The 20,478-nt window shown below is 44.6% G+C and overlaps 1 protein-coding gene across 6 annotated transcripts; it reads right to left on the reverse strand.

Moving 5' to 3' along the window:
- Positions 1-20,257, reverse strand: LOC108248515 (oxysterol-binding protein 1). 6 transcript variants are annotated; one of them, XM_017437337.3, is made up of 18 exons: positions 20,018-20,257; positions 18,779-18,947; positions 14,714-14,922; positions 14,368-14,536; positions 13,711-13,822; positions 13,374-13,557; positions 12,492-12,609; positions 12,241-12,295; positions 11,987-12,151; positions 7,058-7,303; positions 6,434-6,554; positions 6,077-6,180; positions 5,279-5,374; positions 5,010-5,197; positions 3,416-3,651; positions 3,258-3,296; positions 3,108-3,167; positions 1-146 (listed from the first exon to the last, which is right to left on the reverse strand). In XM_017437337.3, exons 2-18 carry the CDS (start codon positions 18,907-18,909, stop codon positions 16-18), a joined length of 2,364 nt encoding a protein of 787 aa, XP_017292826.2. In that variant the 5' UTR covers positions 18,910-18,947; positions 20,018-20,257; the 3' UTR covers positions 1-15. The 6 variants fall into 6 exon arrangements, with proteins under 6 accessions (XP_017292826.2, XP_037832367.1, XP_017292825.2 ...); XM_037976439.1 differs by having other exon boundaries at positions 12,241-12,298; positions 20,018-20,255; XM_017437336.3 differs by lacking the exon at positions 20,018-20,257 and adding an exon at positions 19,735-19,885 and having other exon boundaries at positions 12,241-12,298.
- Between the last annotated feature and the right edge of the window lie 221 nt (positions 20,258-20,478).

A 20,478-nucleotide genomic window follows, 5' to 3' on the forward strand; every position in this document is an offset into this window, starting at 1 on the left:
CCTCCCCAACCCGACTCACCCGTTTCCTCTATGAGCCGTGCAAAAAAAAAAAAAAGGTGGTAGGTTCCAGGCTGCTTTAAAAAAAAAAAAAATCAGCTGGGATGACACAGCAGGAGAGGCGCCCGGGCTGCGTGGAAGAAACTGATCTGGGTGAAGAACAAGAGGAACAGCTGCAGATTTAAAGCAAACATTTGAGATTTAAACACAAAAAGGACAGCATTAATTTACAATAAGCGCCACTTTATAAACGCTTTATTATTGCTTTATGAAAACAGGTTACGGATGAGTTTGTCGACACTTCGTAAAGCATTAATAAACAGCTTTTCATACGTCAAAAAGAGGCCCGCTGCTCAGTTCGTTCAGCTGAGCAACCTTTTTATTCGGAGACAAACTCCGGTTTTCGAAACGCTCGTCCTTCTCACATGCAGTTCGTCACTTAATGACAAACGTTTGACATCCGACGTGAACGCGCAAACGATATTTGGCGCTCCTGTGAAATTTCAAAAATAAGATAATTCAAGTCAGACACTTAAAACTTGAATTATGAAGAATTTCAGCTCACTATTTGACTCATCGTCTAATGAAATATGCAGCTTTATTACGATTTACAGTCTGTTAATAACGGCGTTATTAACTATTAGTAAACTATAATTGTAAAGTGGTACTACTAAAATTATATTTTACAGAATAGAAGCTACGACCGATGTTTTGTTTTTTTCATTTTGCTGTAGATATTTTCTCAAAAGAAGGACGCATTTTGTTTTTTGTTTTTTTTGAATATCATGTTTGACTTTACACATCTAAAACACTTGTTTTTTTACAATTTGTTATTGAAAGAACTTGATTTATTTACACACTAAATAAATCTGTAGCAGATTCTCCCCCAATGTCCACCACTTTTAATTTTGCAGATTTAGACACAAAGTTCTGTCGGGAACTCAAAGCCCCAAAAAGAAGCCACTAAAAACTAAACAGGCTGGTTGTTTTGATCAGATTATCCCTTTAACAACACTTGTCTCCAGTGTTGTCAATACTGGACCAAAAAAAAGGACTGTTTTTGCAAAATCTCGCAAAATAATTGGAATAAAACAATCAGTGTGAGAAGTTATTTGACATCCCAGCATTTATTACAGATTGTTTTGTTTTTTTTAAACCTGTGCTAATACAAAATACTGAACAATGTCACGGTTCTGCTGAGTCAAGTACATAAACTCCCTTTTTCCTGAAAAATGAAGACAATTATCTCCCGATATTACAAGAAGAACCAATTTGAGAAAAGGAAAACAAAAAAACAAAAAAAAAACTACAATACAGTTGTCAATACTATTGTGTGAATCTCTACACATTTATAAAGTCACTGTTATTCGCAAAGCTTTTCAATTCTTCGCTCCTTCTTCATGTTTAAGTACACTTACAAAGAAATTCATGAATCGCACACACACACTCAGTCGCTCACACACACGCGCACGCTCACACACAAAACACATTTCATCTCATGTTTTTGGTGTTAAATTATACTTGCATATGTGCAAAACTCCTCAGCAGACACACCGGGGTGCCATGTTTATTTTCCAGCACAGCATTTAGTTTCAATCTGATTTTTTTTTTTTCTTTTTTTTTTTAAACGTACCAAGTCACCTCAGCTTTTTTTTTATTGCTATCTAACTTGGTTATTTCACTGACAAAGTATTACCCCAGTACTGTGAAGAAAAAAGGGTAATTTTACTAACAGTAGCTGAATAAAAAACTATTCATGTGAGATCTCAGATCCTTGGAGGAGGGGTTCTGTGGAAAGGCTAGCAACAGTTAATATCTTACCTGTAGTAGGTAGCTGTTTGAGCGACCTCAGTGTGAGCTTAATTCTGACTGGACTGACGAGCTAATGGCTAGTCAGGCCATTAGCTCACCAATCTCGCCTAAATTGAATTATTTTTCCCCAAACTGAAGAATTGTTTCCACAACAGATAAGATATTAATCGTTCAGAACATTTCCCAAGACCCTCGCTTTAAAATATCCGAGCTATCCCTTTAATGTTCGTACAGGAAACTCCCTACAGATGTCAATACTCTGTTCGTGTAGCTGTGATGGAAATACAAGCGAGAGCAGGTTTCTCTTTATTTAAGGCAACGATACATATTTAGACCTTGTACCCGACCGTGACTTTTTTTTATTTATTTATTTATTTTATTTAACCACATCTTCCCTTAGGCCTTCACTGAGAGGAAACAGAAAAAAAAAGATAAAATATGACAGTGTTGATGGTCAACAAGTATTCCAGACAATCAAGTCTCCTCTGAACTGCCGCGTTTCGCTTCGTTCGCTTTAAATGGAAGAGCCGAAAACGCTGTCATACGTACGCACGAGCAAAAACCTTCACGACGTCACATTAAGACACTAAAATCGGAGAGAAGCAGAAGAGTTCTTAATGTTTTCAAGGCCACTAGTTGACAGTTTGACGAAGCTGCAATCGGGGTTCGATAGAAACGAGCACGCTGCCCCAAGTTTGTCCCTAATTGGTTTTTAGAGTTATCACCGAAGCAGGCAGAGCTGTGTGTGTGTGTGTGTGTGGGGGGGGTCCTGCTCCCGATCTGACAGACTGAGCGGACTGCAGCTCTGCCACAAACAAAAACAAAAAACAAAAAACCTGGAAGCGCCGCTTATTTCACCGCTTCCCTCCTTGTGCCGAACCCGACAGGAAGCCAGAACCCGAAAAGACGTTTTCTCCATTTCCAAATGTCCAGTCCCTCTCAGAGAAATTGACAGCAACGACGACGACAACAACAACAACCGAAGTGGGACGCGGGGAGGACGCTGTCCCTCTTTCCTCTCGGTCGGACGGCGGTGAGACCGTCCGGGAGATCTCTTAGAACAGAGAGCCGCTGGAGGGGAAGCAGCCGTCCAAGAAAGGGGTGGTAGTGGTGGTGGTGGTAGGGATGGGGGTGGGGGACAACTAAAGGTGGGCTCCAGGAAGCCGTCCGGGCGGCTGCGATGGTCAGTCTTCTCCACAGTCGACGTGGCCGGGGTCAAAATATATCCTGGCATCCCTCCCAGCCGCCAAGCTCCTTGGCCTCCCAGTAGCCTCCCTTATAGATGTGAACCTGCTCACCTGTGATCTGGTCCTTGCAGCGCTCGAACCAGAGCGCCTTGTAGTTGTCGTGAGGCGCACCTGAAAGAGAAGACGACTCGTGAAGACAACGCCACACGTGGCCTCGGGACGGAGGAAGGTGGCGAGCGGAGATTAAAGAGGAATACTTGCTTTTGAGGGAGGGATCAGCAAGAGAGTCCTCATCGACAGCTTTTAGAAGAGAAAAGGTGGGAATAACAGATTTTTTTTTTTTTTATTAAACCCCCTTAATTATTTCCCCCAAGAAAAAGCTAGCGAGGAATGCGGAGGCGGACGCGTTCGGCTCTTACCGTCGTCCGATTGGCTGGAGGCGCGCTGGCTGGCGGCCTCCCGCTCGCGCTCGCGCCGGGCGCTGCGCTGCTTCTCCTCCAGCCGCTGCTTCTCGCTGTTGGCTTCGTCCCAGCGGCCGAACTCCATGAGGCGCTGGTCGGGCCGGCGCCGGCTGTCGGTGGGCGCCACGCCGTCCTCGGGCTCGTTCAGGGTCAGAGCCAGCGCCGTGAAGAAGTACATGTTCTCCGCGCCGTTGCTTCGAGGGCAGGGAGAACGACACCGTCAGTCACGCCAACCGGTGGCGCTTTTTTTTTGTTTTAATTCATGATTACAGACTCGTAGATGCTCAGGGCAAACTGTAGCTGCTTGATTTACAAATATAAGAACATTTTTTAGCATTTAGTATGTTTAATTAGTGCTGTGGCGTTTTATAAAGGTCCTGTTCAAAACAGAAACAGAAATTTTCAGATATTTTTGAGCTCAGACGTCCAAAGAGGCAAAATAAACTCTACGTGTGTGGCTGGAGGTTTGAGTGCTCAGTAAGATGCCTTAAGAAACATCTGCGTCTCTACTTTACAGAGCAAAAAAAAAAGACTAGAACCTTCCGCTGATGAAAAATGTCTGCTATTAAACTCCAATAATCCTAATTAAAGCAGGAAACAGCTTCTTCTTCCAGCAGGGGCTCATCGGAAAGACAAAAAGAAACAAAAAAATAAAGATTTCATTCAGAAAGGTAAGAACTGGGAAGCTAGTATTTTTACAAACCTAGCAGGATAGTGGTAAAACATTATTATTATATAATTATTTAATAATTAGGTTTGGAAATTACCTAAAAGTTTCGTGACACTCGTGGTACGATACTGTAATGTTTTAACGTGGCCGCAAGAGCTTTTGTCCCACACGCAAATTAAGCAGAGGACTCTCAAGTGAACGGGTTTAAGACATAACGACGCACTTATCGCACCCATCAGGGACCTCTTAGTCCGATTTCTGTAACGCTCCGATCCCAGAGCCTCGAACAGCAGCGCACAACATGTCCATTTTAATCTTTGGCTCAACTGAAAACATGACTGTGATCAAAATAAAACCGTTAAAGTAAAAAAAAATAAATAAATAAAAAGCAGCACCGGGTTCTTTTCCGACCCTAATCGATGCACTGTCAGCACAGATTAGTGCTGACAAATGGTGCGTTGAACTGCAATGCTTTTATGGATCAAAAATAAATAAATAAATTAGATAATTGAGTATTAGATTGACAGGCTGCACGTCAACCTGGTTCAGCTCAAATCTGGCTGATTACAGTAACAAACTATAAATTAGAATTTGCAAAACAGGTTTGTGGAGAAGATAACTGCAGCTACGGACAGAAAGAAATATTCTGATGTTGTATAAACGCATTATTCCGTACTCCACGATGAAATAAAGCAGACATTAACCATCGTCTGACGCAGTTTGGGTCGTTTTAGAGACAATGCTGTTCGTTGAGGACGTCACAGTTTTGGTTTAATAAACAGCTGATGCTGGCTCCGTAAACAACAAAACTACGGTTCAAAAAATAAAAAAAGGACATTTTCAGGTGTTCAGCCGTTTCGTTTTGCGGGCGTTAACACTTACGGTAGAGGGTTTCTCTTCCACAGCTCTCTGGCCTTGAGGGTTTGATAGACCGTCTTCTGTTTGCCCTCGGCGCCGTTCTCGCCTCCCCGGCTGCTCTGCATCACCCGGGAGAACTCCATCTTCTCGTCCCACGTGCCCGACAGCACGTAGTGGGCCTTCCCGTCCTTGTCCATCACCACGCCGGTCACCTGAAAACGACAGGAGGCGGAAATAAAAACAAGCATCGGAGGAAAACGATTTTTTTTTATTTTTTTTATAGTCTTTCTAACCTTTCTGGCTACGTCTCGGGAGAAGTAGCTGTACGGAGCAAACTTCAGGTGGCAGCGATCTCCCGTGGTGTGGTTCACGACGTCCACCTCTCCGGACTGAAAGGAAAACACGAATCCCTCTCAGTATTTGTCTGAAACTAATATTTGCGCGAGATACCGACCGGTGCCTCATATCGCCGAACACGCTCAGATCGTTCACAGGATGTGTTTATTACAGGAAGTGAGGAAAAGAAAGTCTGCCCACTTTCAGTTCTGGGCTTTTACGAATTATCTGGTCTTTATCAGGCTGTAAAATTATATAAATCTGACTTCAAGTGTAAAAAAAACAAGATTCTATTGTGTTAATATAAAAGAATGATTCATTTTAAAGGATTTTAGGAGGACTTTTAATTAAAAGGATTATTTCTGAAGTCATACCTGTTAGAAAACTTTAATTTAATAATATATTAGGAAGATTATATGTTGTTGTAAGTACTGGAATGGCTAGATGGTGTCTTTATGGACTTGTTTTTGAGCAAATTGAGATTTCCGTAAAAATCTCAAAATCTCCAAAATCTAAATTTCGTTCGGTTTCTGGTCTGCGGTTTGTGCTCATTCGGACTCGGGTCACACGTGTTCCCCACGCAGCCAGGCGTATCCTGCTGCCATATGAAGAATGTAAAAGGAAGGGGGGAAAAAAAGGGGGTGGGGGTTCGAAAACTTTCCATTTCTGACTGAACTTTGGGGCATCCGCCGAGACGCGCCGGGGCTGGTTCTGACACGACGGGTTCACTGACCCGGCATCATTCCGAGTCTCACCTGGTCGATCCACAGCTTCCCCACGATGATGTTGTGCACCGTGGTGGTGACCTTCTTCCACGTGTAGTGGTGGTTGCCCTTGCCGAAGACCGCGTGAATCGTGCCTGCGATAAACACGCAAGTCAGAAACAACAAACAAAACTATGTTTAGACAACAACGCACGACTGACGAAGCTTTCAATAACGCGTAGGCGTAACCGAAAAACATAACTCATGCTTGTGTCATTATCCCTTCAAACATTCTGATCATCTGATCGAGCGCACCCTTTTGTGCCTCTAAAGCCTTCAACAAAGCAGCGTCGGCGTCACGCCCTCATTCTGCCACGTGAAGCCAACAAAAGGCTGCCTGCGTCTCACCTAGAGGCATGATGGACAGGTATTTGCCTCGGAACTTGCTGGCAACGGTGATCTCCTGCCTCAGGGTCCAGCCGCGTTCAGATATCACGTGATGGGCCGCCGCGGGCGGGTGGTGACTCACCTGCGAGGAAGAGCGAAATAATGACTTGAGAAAAAGAAAAGACGCTCGAGGACTCGCTTCGCCCGAGCCGCCGCCGCCGCTGCTGTTTGCATGCGCGGCCCATCCCTGCCAGGTTTGGAAGAACATTTTATCCTCTAAAGAATTCCTCTGTTGAGAGAAAAAAAAACATGCCGAGCAGCCTCGCCGTACGATCCAAGCGTTCATTGTTGACAGGATTAAAGACCTGGCCACATTAATCCAGCGCACAAAGCTTTAATCCGTAAATACGCATCCTCCTATCAAACATTTATTCAAACATCTTTAAAATCCTGAAATAAAAACGTCCACCTTTCTAGTTTAGTGGGTCTTTTGAGAGAAAAAACCTGAAACGCGTCATTGAAGCTGCTCCTATTTGAAGGAATTCTGAATAAATCCTACTTCCTGTCACTCATCGATGTTGCTTTCACTTCCTGGCTTCTGCTTTGTTTTTGGTTTTTGCTTTTTTGGTTTCCCCGCCATCTCACCTGCTCGCAGAGCGAGCGGTAGCCGCTTTCCCTCTGGCGGTCCAGCTCGAACGTCTCCCCCAGCAGCGGGTTGAAGGGCTTGCCCGTGCGGTAGACGGTGGTGGAGTACGCCGACACGCAGAAGGCCGCCACGTAGCACATCTGCTCCAGCGAGCTGTGGCACTTGGCGGCGCGGTCCAGCAGCTCGTGGTACTCGAGGTCCTCGGACAGGCGCTGCAGCATGGAGAGGGGCTCGTTGAAGTTGACCTGCGAGCGCAGAGAAGGAGGAGAGCTTTCAGGCGAGGTGCGTGAAAAAAAATGAGCACTCCTTGGAGGAATGCATATCGCCCGCCGCCGTTCATGAAACTAAAATCATCATGAAGTTCAGCCGTTTTTTTAGTCAAATCTTAAAATTAACTGCAAACTCTCAGCCCCCACCACACCAATCTTCAGCTGAATATCTCTAAAACCGACTGCGTTAAAGCTCACTGTCTCTACAGTTGATCAGCTGTGGCGGCCATCTTGAATTGGACCGACTTTAAAAAGACAATCGAAATGCGTTCAGCTGTTTTTAGCCACCGGCTCACAGACGGGAACAAGCAGAAGGAAGCTGCTGAAGTTTAGGCGCCTGTCTGGGTCCAGACGGAGGCAGAATGTCGCTGCGCCGCGGCTGCCGGAGATCAGCTGGCGGCTGGATCCCGACTCGAGAGCGTCCGCTGGTTTTGCGAGAAAGCGCAGCCGTGGTTTTTGAACATGGCGGCCGGCGAAACTGTATTCTAGGCTGCGCACATAATTTTCTCGTTCCCTCCCACTGCCCACGTCCAGAATTTCATCTACTGGCGTCCAATTTCAAAATTAAGTTCGTGAGGATTAAATAATCCTTATATTCTATCTGTGTGACTTTTTAGACCTGGACGTTAACGGTCTGGAGCCTCGGATGTTTCGTGTCAGAGGAGAAAAGTCCGCTCTGATGCTCCTGAGAGGAGCTGGAGACGCCTGCTGTGACGAGGCTTTGCGACAAGTTTGGGTTCCCGCCTTTCCTTTTCTCTTGTGTACGTCGTCTACGACCGAGCGAAGCTCGTCGAAACATACTGACAGCGTCGCGGCCTTCTAGTTTCCAAACAAGACTTTCCAAGCGAGGCCGCGGGTGGCAGCAGGTGGTTCGATTCTTGCGCGCACTTCCGTAGTAGTTTTACTTCCAGCAAAAGAAATATGGGTGAAACAATAACTAAAATTCTCTTATAATTTAGATGAAAAGGAAAGTTAACTTAAACCGATTCTACAAACTCAAAAAGTGGAGAAAAAAATAATCATTTTACAAAAACCTCCGGTCGTCACGCCGGACATTTGTCAAACAAAACGCTCTCCCCACCGATAATGGGAGGGCCCAAAATTTACAAAAATAACCGAAACAATTCCAAATATTGTGATTGCAAAACTAACTGAAGTATATTCTAACTGCCCTAATTAAGATTAAATTGATAGAAATTATGGTTTACAAAAGATTAAACATAAGTGGCCACAACGAACAGACAGCATTTGCTGCCTAACTGTCCGTTCGGTCCGGATGACGCAGCCAGGAAGCAAACCTGCGCGCAAGGCGACGCCTGGAATACAGGATCTCGGATTCTGGGGCGAGCGGCCCGGCTCGTTTCGTGTGTTTAATAAACATAACTTCATTCCTGATTCCACTGTAAACCTGTCAGCGGAGCTCTATCAATCACCCGGCGCCTCCGGTGAGGAACGCCGCCCAACCGGTCGGGCCGAAATGAAAAGTTATCCGTCTGTCAGCGAGGCCGGGGCTCGTACCGCGCGGTGATCTTTTTGATGTTGGGACGAGATTGTTGGCGTGTTTTTAATACGCGGCGACCGAGCGGGAAAAAAAAAAAAAAAAAAAAAAAACAACCAGCTGACAGTGTAAACGAGATGAACCTGCCTCAGGCATGTTCTGTTTCAGCATTGTTTCCGTCACGTTCCCACAAACTGTGGACATCAGAAACCGGACTAAACCTAAAGGAGGAGGTCTGTGGAAATAAATCCTCAAAAACATAGATAATAATAAATATTAGGCACTAATTATTGTACATTCAAAGCGACAGAAATGACAAATGTCTGATCTAATTCTGAATTACTTGGTTTGTTTTTTATTTAATTCAGACTTTTAAGTTTCTGTTTAATTACTGATGTCATTTTTTGCCTCTAATGTATGTTTTATTTGAAGTTCTTAACCCTACAATTCTGTATTACAATGGGATTTATAAATTCTGTCTACTATATATATATATATATATATATATATATAAAATTGAAGTTGAGGAACAGAAGAGAACTGGTGGCAGCATTGAGGATCTCAGGCGCCACCTACTGGCTGCTTTGTGAGTTAACCGCTGTTAGTGAAGGATAATAAGTCAGACCCTCCAGGATTTCGCGATGTTGCGATCGCAACTATTAACGCAAAATCACGCAAACCCCGCGAAATCGCAACTTTTTGCAACTTTGCCCAAAACACCGCAACTTTAACCCACCGTTTCTGCGGTCTAGTCTCTTCTTTGTGGGTTTGTGTCGTGTGGAATACAAAATAACCCCAAATAACTCACAAAGAAGACACATGACATCATTTCCTGTTAACATCAGAATGCCGGGAGCGTGCAGGAGCAGCGATCGAAGCCAAAATGTGCGCTAATGCTTCACATCTGCCCACAAAGATTTCAGCAAACCAGTTTCTTGTCCAGCTGCAGGAGAGTGGGGGGAAGCTGTTCTGCACGTCCTGCAGTGTAATCACGGAACATAAACGCATCGACAAACACTTCCTGTCTGCAAAACGTGAGGAGAGCTGCAGACGAGGGACAATCCAGAACTGGTCCTGAATGTCAGTTTAGAAGCTATCAAAGTTCTCAAATAAAGCACCTTTTGAGAATGTCAATGTTTGTTGGTAATTATCTTACAAAACTAGGAAGTATTTTTGGTTTATATATTAAAAGTTATGTTTTTTTATTGATTTTAGTAACAAAAAAAAAAAACAAGCAACTTTTAGGAAAATGCCCTGCGAAATCAGGCATTTTAGCCCGCAACAATCACAAAAAATGCCTGCGAAATCCTGGAGGGACTGATAAGAGTTTAATATTCACACGTTCTCATGTTGTGGGGAAATTACTCAGTAAACAAACAGGTCTCGCTGCTTATTAAAGCATTCTTGATAACAGGTGTAATTAAAAAGCGTTTGTAAGCAAAGCGCACGCGGAGGCAATTACCTGATCGCTTTCGTTTGATGGTGGGAACGACATCTAACCCGTCATTAAAGCCTCTGAAGCGACTGCCAGCGCTATTCGAAACGCGAAGAACGATTTTTGCCGACGAAGAGGAGCTCGACGCTCGCGGAAGTAACTGAGATGGTAACGAAATGAAGGCAGAGTTTAAAAATAATCTTTCAACACTGAGCGTCTTCAAACATAAAAAAAATCCAGTTTCTAGTCAACTGGATCCAAACATGCGGCGCAAACGTCAACAAAAAGGCTGAAAGACAAATAAAACACGCCGGACGGGACAAAGGAAGGGAAACTGAAAGCAGAAATGTCTAAGTATTTAAAAAAAAAAACAAGAAGGAGAAAAAAAAACTACCAAACACAGACACAAATAAATGTCTGCGCCCAGGATTTACAAACTCTACAGATCATCTTACACTTTTAGATGTCTTTGGGTTTTAGAAATCCAAAATGTTCAGAAGGTAAAATGAAATTGTTCTGAATCTTTGATGATTTTTTTTTAATCACAATCTCATCGAATCAAACTATCCCCGTCCTTCCTCATAAGTCATCAGCCGGCGCAAAAAAAAACCGGTTCTTTGGTATTTTCTATTTTGAAAATGTTGCAATTGTGTTGTTATGATAACAAGAAGACAGTTTCAGCTGCTCCCTTTGTCCTCCAGCCAACTGACATTTCTGTTTTTGTTTTTTGGTTTTTATTTGGCTCCAGAGATGCTGATGCTACATGACTGCGTGCAGTGAAGTCAGCGGGCGAACGCAGAGTCACCCTGACTGCACGAAGCCTCGGCTCCAAACCAGACCTTCCAGGATTTCGCGATGTTGCGATCGCAACTATTAACGCAAAATCAAGCAAACCCCGCGAAATCGCGACTTTTTGCAACTTTGTCCAAAACACCGCAACTTTAACCCCAAATAACTCACGAAGAAGACATGCGACGTCACTTCCTGTTTACATCAGAATGCCAGGAGCATGCAGGAGCAGCGACCGAAGCCAAAATGTGCGCTAATGCTACATATTTGCCCACAAAGATTTCAGCAAAACACCGCAGTGAAGTTAGTTTGAAGTTGGATGTTGGATATTCGCGCTCCGCGGAGTTAGCGGCGTCTAGCTCACGGCTGACTTAGCCGTCCCTAAGTGAACCGCCGCGTGTGAGAGAAGGGGCCGGCAGAGAACGGCTGGCCGACATTAGCGTTCCTGTTTCTGGTCAGCCGTGAGCTAGACGCCGCTAACTCCGCGGAGCGCGAATATCCAATATCCAACTTAAAACTAACTTCACTGCGGTCGCAAACCAGTTTCCTCCCCAGCTGCACGAGAGTGGGGGGGAAGCTGTGTTGCCCGTCCTGCAGTGTAATCATGGAACATAAACGCATCGACAAACATTTCCTGTCTGCAAAACGTGAGGAGAGCTGCAGACGAGGGACAATCCAGAAATGGTCATGAATGTCAGTTTAGAAGCTATCAAAGTTCTCAGATAAAGCACCTTTTGAGAATGTCAATGTTTGTTGGTAATTATCTTACAGAACTAGGAAGTATTTTTAGTTTATATAATAAAAGTTATGTTTTTTAATTGATTTTAGTCAAAAAAATCGCGACTTTTAGGAAAATGCCCCGCGAAATCAGGCATTTTAGCCCGCAACAATCACAAAAAATGCCCGCGAAATCCTGGAGGGACTGCCAAACACTCACGGGCATGGGGATCTTGGACAGGTCTTTGCCGATGCAGTTCTTCATGATGCTCCACAGGTTGAGGGAGTAGTTGGGTTTGTCCGGGATGCGCGTCCGCCGCTTCTTCAGGGGCGCCGAGTCCTGAGAGGGGGACTCCGGGTTCATCGCCAGAGGCTCCTCGTTGAGCTAAGGCCAAACGGAAACTTTTATCCGAAACTAGCCTCTCAAACACAGTTTCATTCGACCGTAAAGAGCTCGGCTGCGGCGGGACGTACCGACTGATCGTCCGCGCACATTTCGCTGTTGAGGCCGCTGGCGTTACTGCTCGATCTTCTGAAAGAGATTCGAAATTAAAACCAGATCTACTCTGTCCTATAAAAAAAAAAAAAAAAACACGATCTTAAAGCAAAACTCGATCGAGCATTTTCTGAACGGACAAAGACGGATAAAAATAAAAAAAGCAACGTGTCACAGAAGGATGCGGGCTCTAAAAGCTAAATAAGGGCTGAGAGAGAAAAACACTGACTTGTGGAACTGAGGGTCAGCCGGGACGGTGATGAACTCGGGAGCGTCCTCCATGGCGTCGAAAAACTCGTTGTCGTCGTCCTCGTCGCTGGCTTCGCCTTTCCCCAGCCCCGCGGCGCCTTAAAATAAATAAAAACAAACAAAATGACTTCGATGAAACCCTTATTTTGTTTTACACGACAACAGATTTCGTCCCTTCAGACTTTATCTGAAAGTGAAACCAGCTGCTGCCATCATTCCAGCTGAAGAGAACAACTTCATTAATCAGTCGTTTAATCGTCCGGTCGATTAAACACTTATTTTGGGCGTTTGCATTTATATAAAAACACTGAAAGGAACGAGGGATGGGCAGTGGCTTTCCAATATTTGAAGTCTACCGTATTTTCCCAACCGCGTGGACACGGCCGTGTTTGAAGCAACCGAAGTCACAAAGTGACAGCTGAGATTAGCGCTCGTCGAAGTCGCTTTCTCTGCTTTTCAAACGGCTCGTTGCTGCGCCGACATGCGCAGAGGATGTATAAGCACGTGTTGTAAAAATAATGACTCACTGCCAGTTTTTCTTATATCTGGAGCGGCGGCTGGGAGATGAATGAGGGCTGGAATACTCAAAGCAAAATTTAAGAATGACCGGACAAATTCGAGGAGAGTTTTCGCTTAAAATGCCCGACAGAAAGACGAGCGTTTGAAACCTAAAGGAGTGAGTTTATCAGGCCCTAGAGGGTTAAAGGGTCAGTTCAGATCTTTTTAAATCCACTTCTATAACCTGAGGGTCACATCGGCAGCAGTGGTTACTGTCTAGAATTGGTTAGAATAAATAAATAAAGAGAGAGAAGATGGAAAGAAAAAGGGAGAAACAGCGACCGTGTTCCGGTGACAAACCTACCCTTATTGTCCACGATAGCGTTAGCCTGCGCTGCCCCCCTGAACGCCCGCTCCAGGTGGTTGTGCTGCTTGGCCAGCTGCTCCAGAGCCTCCTCCAGCCTCACCCGCTGCTCCCGCTCCGCCTGCAAAGCCTTCTGCCACCGCTTGCTGTGAGCCTGCGCCAGGGCCAGGAAGTCTCTGCAGGCCTGAGGACACACAAAGCGCTCGCTGAAAACAAAGGACCTAACTGCTAACGCCACAAACCCGTCGAGCCCCCCTTGCTAATGAGGCGTACCCCGACATGACCCCGCTGTCACCGCAGTTAGCGGTTACTAACGGAGCAGGGAGGCGAGACCTACATTGATCATGGCGTTGGAGGTGATGCGGAACAGCGTGGCTCTCTCTGTCACCTGGCGGATCTTGTCCCCGGCCTCCCCGGTCAGACGTAAACTGTCCAGCTCAGACAAAGACCTGAGGAGTTGGATCAACATTTAACCAATTCAGAACATAATCAACAGCGAGCGTCTGATCTGTTCGGTTTATTCAACAGATTAGGACAGTTTTCCCGTTGAGGACAGTATCTAAAACAGGGGTGCCCAATCCTGGTCCTGGAGGGCCTCTAACCTGCATGTTTTAGTTGTTTCTCTGCTCTTCAGCAGGTCTTCCGAGTTCTGCAGCAGCCTGCTAATCACTCAGTCATTCAAATCAGGTGTGTCACAGCAGAGAAACATCTAAAACCTGCAGGACGGCGGCCCCTCCAGGACCAGGACTGGACACTGCTGATCTAAGTGCTGCCCTTTTTTTTTTAGTTAAAAGCAGAAAAACAAACTAAAGGTCAGCATCTGAGACAGAAAGCTACAAAAACTCTACCTAAAAATGTTTTTAAATCCCCCCCCCCCCCCGAATGTTAGCGCGGTTATTGTTCAGTCGTGGATCCTTGAATGATGAGTAAGAACAGGAGGATGAGTCACGCCTTCGGCTGCTTCCTGCGAAGCGATAAACGGCGTTAGCCTGACCTCTGGAGGGCAGAGCCGTGCTTCGAGATCAGGTCGTTGCACGTGCTGAGGTCCTCCACCTTGCTGCCCAGCGTCCTGAGAGTGGACTGGACCTCCGAGTTCTGCGACCCCCCACCCTGGCTGGGGGCCACGGGCAGGGGGGACATCGAGAAGTCGTCGCCCGAGTCATCTGTAAAGAAAAAAAAAAAGAGAAAAACATCAACTAAGAATTAAATTAAACCCACATTTATTACTTTGTTGCCCTTTTTTTTCCCCCTGATAAAACACAGGAAACTGCTGGAGTGAAGACAGCCCACACAACAAGGACTCGTAACAGATCTGGTTCTGGTTCTGGTTCTGGTTTTACCGGACTCGGCCTGCATGCGGACCGCCTTGGCCTTCGCCAGCTCCAGGGCGGTGATCCACCTCTGCCGCTCCACCTCGCAGCTGGCCTTCAGGTGGTACGTCTGAGCGCCCCCGTTGGAGATGACGAAGTTGCAGGCGTCGTCCACGGTGATGGTTGCCGTGGCCAGGTTGATCGTGCCCCGGCACGTGTGGCCCATCTCCGCCTGGGTCCTAGTCGCCGGGAGAGGTCGAGTTAACCACGTCGAAAACGGACGCCCGCGAACACAACAGGTGCTACGTCGCCATTTTCGACCTCGGTTTTCAACACCGTGTTGTTAGTTAATGTGTGTGTGTGTGTGTGTAAAAGTGCGTGTATTTGTATCGAACCTTCGTGGTGGCCAGGGTTCCTACACACTTCCCAGACTCAAATTTCCAAAAATCCTGTTAGTTTGGAAGCCATTTTGATATCAAAACACCTAAATTTACTGCAGATGTTTGCACAGTTGCGTAGTTTTATACTTCATATGTAAGAGGTTAATAATCTGCAGATATAGATCCATATAATGGCCTTTACTGTCATCAACATATTAAGAGGATTCAGACTAAACGTCAATCACCATCGTTAAAGACCAACTGGTTTTATCACCCAAGGCATGACGACTAACACAGCTGAGTGAACAAAAACAAATCAGCTGCTACATAAAACCAAAATAAGACATCATGATTACAAGCTTTTTTTTTTTAAATTGCACATTTATCATGGCTGCATTGCAACCCCGAGTGGCTAAATCTTTAACTTCTTGTCGGATTGAGAGCAAAGAGAGTGAATATCATTGTAAATTAAAAGCTGTTCGAATCCACAGGGGACCTTCAGGACTGAGTGAGGAATAATTAAACTGCAGGGATCAAAATCTGACGGGACATCAGGGTTTGTAAGATTTCTGCGGAGCTGCTTTTACGCTGCAGAAACTCAGAAAACGAAGCCTGAAGACGTTTAGACAAAGCCCCGACGCTCGAAAACGGGATTTATCGGCGACCTTCGGGTAACAGGAACTCAAACGGACATTTTTTTTTTTTATCCCTGCTGTTTTGTGAACACATGAAATTATATTTTATAATCCCACCGTGGAGCCACCATGTCAGCGCAGTTGTTGGTTTGAAAATCTTTAACTCTTTGAGGCAAACTTTAAAAGTTACTTCCTGTACAGGATTCATTAGGAACAATAAAATGTTAAAACTCCTGACAAAACTTTGCGCTTACATAAAACACATTTTACACACTGTCCTCGAGTAGAAAACAGCCTCTCCTCGCATATGAAACACTTCCACACTGTCTGCTGCAAGTTTCTGCTGAAAGTCACGTGATAACTTCGACGGAATTAGACGTTCTCCACCCTCGACAGCAGGGGGCGCCATCGAGACAATTGAAACGCGCCGGGAGGATGAATATATATTTTTTATCTTTATTTAACAGTTTACAATACAAAAAAAAAAAGAGTACAATGATTCTTTAAATGAGAAAAATTACAAAAGCCGTTTCATAACATGACAGAGAGAAAACAAACAGGGAAGAGGGCATTAATTAAAGAAATTAAAATTAACCAAAAAAAAGAAAAGAATTTGCTAGCATTTTTTCACCTGTTACAAAATTTAAAGATTTTAAGACGTTAGCGCATTCTTCATGCTTCATATTACGTTTACATTCAAAGAGACAGCATTTATGTATATAATGTTTAGCTAATGTGATCAAATTATTGATACTACATTCACTCCTCCTAATCTTATTAAATCTTACTAAAACACCCAAATTTCATTTTTTTATGTGAGAGCAGGTAGTTGAATCCCTTTGGATCCACATCTGAAAAATGAGCGAAAACCTCTGAACTATAATGCAATCAAAGAAAGAAAGAAAAAAAGAAAAAATATTTAAGATTCACACTTTTTCTTTTTTTGTTCATTTTATTTTCTTTGAATATTGCCTTTGTTTCCTGTTTGTTTTATCTCTGTCATGTTATAAAACAAATTTTGTAATTTTCTAATGTAAAGAATTGTTAGTACTCAGTCTGTTTTGTATTGTAAACTGTTAAATAAAGATTTAAATATATATATATATATATCCTTGTTTCAGTTGTCTCAATGGCGCCCCCTGCTGTCGAAGATGAGAACGTCTAATCACATCCAAGGTTTCACGTGACTGTTGGCAGAAACTTGTAGCTGAGTTTGGAAGTGTTTCGTATGGGAGGAGAGTTTTGTGCTCGAGGACAGTTTGTAAAATATGTTTTAAGTTCGTGCAACGTTTTGTCAGGAGTTTGACTCCATAAAAACGCAATAATGTCATTCTGAAGTAATATGACCTTCATTCATCCACTTCGCAGAACAAGAGGAACAAATAAACACTTTAAATTCCAATAAATGTCAGCAAAGAATCATGCAGCTACATGGACTACAAATGAAAGTAAAATGGCCTGTATAAAAAAAAAATTTGACTCCCAAATATTCACTTCAAATCCACATGTCTGTCTTTCTGAGCTGCTCTTTGGAAGTCTGGAAGAAGATAACCCCGATTTGTTTTTTGCTGAGTCGGTCTGTGCAGCCGATTGCACAACATTTGCTCTACAGTTTACTTCTGTTTTCTGGGTTTTGAAGCTGCTTACGGGTCGCTGTCATTACCGGAGAGGTGGTGGGGTATGTGCCACTTCTGTGGGCCGTCCCCTCAGTGAGAGACATCAGCTTCACGTGGCAAAACTCTACAGATGTGGTTGCAACATGCTTCGGACATTTCACCAATGTCTGCGCTAAATTTATTTAGCGAGGCCACCTGTCCGCTCCCAACCCGTTCACCCTGTGTGTGTTTTTAATTCGTTAAACAAACGACGCATGGCGGCGCTGCAGCTAACTGGGTCGGGAAGCGATCGACCTCATTCATTCATTTCTCAACTCAGATGGAATCAAACATTTTCTGACAGACGTCGGCAAAGAGCCGAGCGAGAGCGGGCACCTTCCACTGCTTTGCTCAGGTGTTATCCATGAAGGAATAAGCTGAAAATTTACAGCCAATCAGACAATTCCTCAGCTTCAGTTCCAGAAAGTTAAACTCAGGACTTCCTACTGCTGCCTGTTAAAGAACTGGATAAATTTAGACCCATTCTGATGATCAGTTTTGACAATAAACTGGTAACCAGTAGAATTCAAACTGTTGGATTTGTCTTTAAAAGATCAATCCAATGGTGTCAAAATATGTTGTGTTTGATGAGGTTATAAACATCAGGGGGGCCTTGATAATTTATTACAATTTAATCAAACATTTGAATCGGTAAGGGTGGGGGGGAGGCCACATTCGGAGCTTAGGATCCTGCTCAGAGTGGCGAAGCTGCATCAGCGAAGGCGCCACTTTATAAAAAACGAAACAGGATCAGAGAAGCCAAACTATCGGCCTCCACTATACAACAGATGCAGCAGCGGCGTCTGAGCTTCCTCCTTCCTGTCAGCCCGGTCATGACACCTCGGGCCCAGGACACCGGCGACACCAAACTGACAAACATTTGAAGAAAAAAAAAAAATTCCCAGAACAACAACAACAAGCTGTTTCTGACTTTGAAGGACAAGCTGTTTGAACTCAGGCTGAGCAAACACTGGGTGGAGGAGGGGTGGGGTGGAGGGGTGGAGGGGTGGGTGCGGTTTCCACCAAACAGGTTCTGGAGCCGGCGCTCGGAAGCACCAGCTCCTTCAGGTCCCGCCACCGCCATCTCTGAAAAACAGCAAAGCCAACTCGGCACTAACTCTCTGCTGGACCAGAGCAGAAGAGCCGCTTCGGTCAGAAGTCGTGGGCGGGCTTACAAGGGCCGACAGCCAATGAAAACGTTGCAAGCGCCACGTTTAAAAGTCCTCGTTCTTTTCTTTGCTTTTAACAGACGATCAGTACAGGGAGTTCCCATCCGATAAATCTCCTCTGATCTTTTATAAACACAACTAAAGGCGGGAGAACTAATGGTCACGGGAGGAAGGAAGGGTCGTGCTTCGGCGGCGGGGGCGAATCCGATGGTGTCGTTTCTCGCGGTCGCCTCAGCGGTTTCCCAGGACGCCGTACCTGTAGTATGACAACAGCCCGTTGCTCAGCACGAACCACCGCCGCTGGTAGCCCTTGATGTAGTTCGTCCACTTGAAGACCCATCCTTTGTACATGTCGCCGGCGGGGGCGGGGCTCTTCGGTTCCGACATCGCACCGCCTCAACGGTCAGTTTGCAGCTCTGAGGAACCTTGGGGAAGAGAGAAAACTACAATTTAATTTCACTGAGAAAAGGTGGCGTGCGTTTTACAGCTCTACCGCGAACGATTGAGCAGATTTAAATTCTGCCGAAACCTCGAGAGAATTTCTCAATTTCAAAAAAGTGCTGAGCTTTCTTCTTTACGAGTTTTTTTTTTGTTGTTGTTTTGTTTTGTTTTGTCTGCATATTTCACTTCTCTTTTTATTTTCACAACCAGGTCATCAGTTTCAACATTTAAACCAAACGAAACAGACACAACACCGACAGGTCGAAATCAAAAACCTGCGTCAACATTTTGTCATTTTGTCTGCACTTTATATTTCTGACTGGACGGAGGGAGACTGTTTCTGTATCAGGAAGGAGCTTTCCTGTTTATTTGACATTTAATGAAGCAAAGAGTGACTATTTTAAAACACTATTGGTAATATTTTTTAGCTCTTTTACGCTAAATTACTTTAAAGTGACTTCTTTGTTTGATTAAATAGTTCCTGGTTGCTTAAGTTGATCTTTGTATGCTGAATGGCGGGGTCAAAGGTTAACTGAGGAATCAATACACATACAGCTGAGCATATTTCCTCACAAAAAAATCACTTTATTAATTAAAGAGAAGCTGCCCATTTAATAAAATACCTCCTAGATGTCCCTCTCTTTATTACACATCGGCTGACAACAAGTTGAGGGTTTGTAAAAGAGCAGATCTGATGATCTTTTAGGTGAAACGTGACAAACGTTAAGTCTTAAAAACGACAAGGAGAGCGTGGCGACATAAATAAAACACCTCAGGAAGACGCGGTTTCGTCGACAAAAAGTTGCGACCACGTCAACGAGCCTGACAGCAGGAGCCGAGCCGAGCCCCGCACTGGCTGCGGGCAAACTTAAATCTGCCGACGATAATAACCACTCCACTGCTAAGCTAAAGTCAAGACGCGTAAAGTGGCAAACGTTTGCCCGAAGTTCGCCGGCTGACGAAAAACATAAAGGCTGAGCAGTTAACAAAACCCCCGCTGATTACTTATTTGTTTACTAGCTAGCTTTGAAAGACGCTGGTGGCTAATGTTTACCTTGACGTGTCCAAAATGCCAGATGAGGAAACCAGACAGGCAGTGAAGTCACGGCTAACTCGGACACCCATACGCTGCCGAAGGGGCTAGCACGGAGCTAACCGACCGAAACGGGACAGCTAGCTGCTGCGTTTTTATTATTATTATTATTTATTTTTGCAACGACTCAACAGAGGACGTTAAGTATATTAAATATACTGCCACTACAACCCTCAGTAATCGTGTTTGAGACGTTCATCGTACTACTGCGCACGTACGATGACAATCATCTGTAGCTAGCTGGATGGCTACATCTGACTAGCCTAACGCTAGCTCGTAGGATACACCCGGTGCGACACGATTAGCTGCCGTGTAGAAACACTGCCACGGAACGTTTCAGCGGACAGTTAATTTGTACATTTCTCTAAACCAATATGTATATATTCTATAGATAAAAATACGCCTCAGTAACATGGAATTTT

This window comes from Kryptolebias marmoratus, linkage group LG7 (genome assembly GCF_001649575.2).
Source record: "Kryptolebias marmoratus isolate JLee-2015 linkage group LG7, ASM164957v2, whole genome shotgun sequence".
In the NCBI taxonomy this organism is placed as follows: Eukaryota; Metazoa; Chordata; class Actinopteri; order Cyprinodontiformes; family Rivulidae; genus Kryptolebias; species Kryptolebias marmoratus.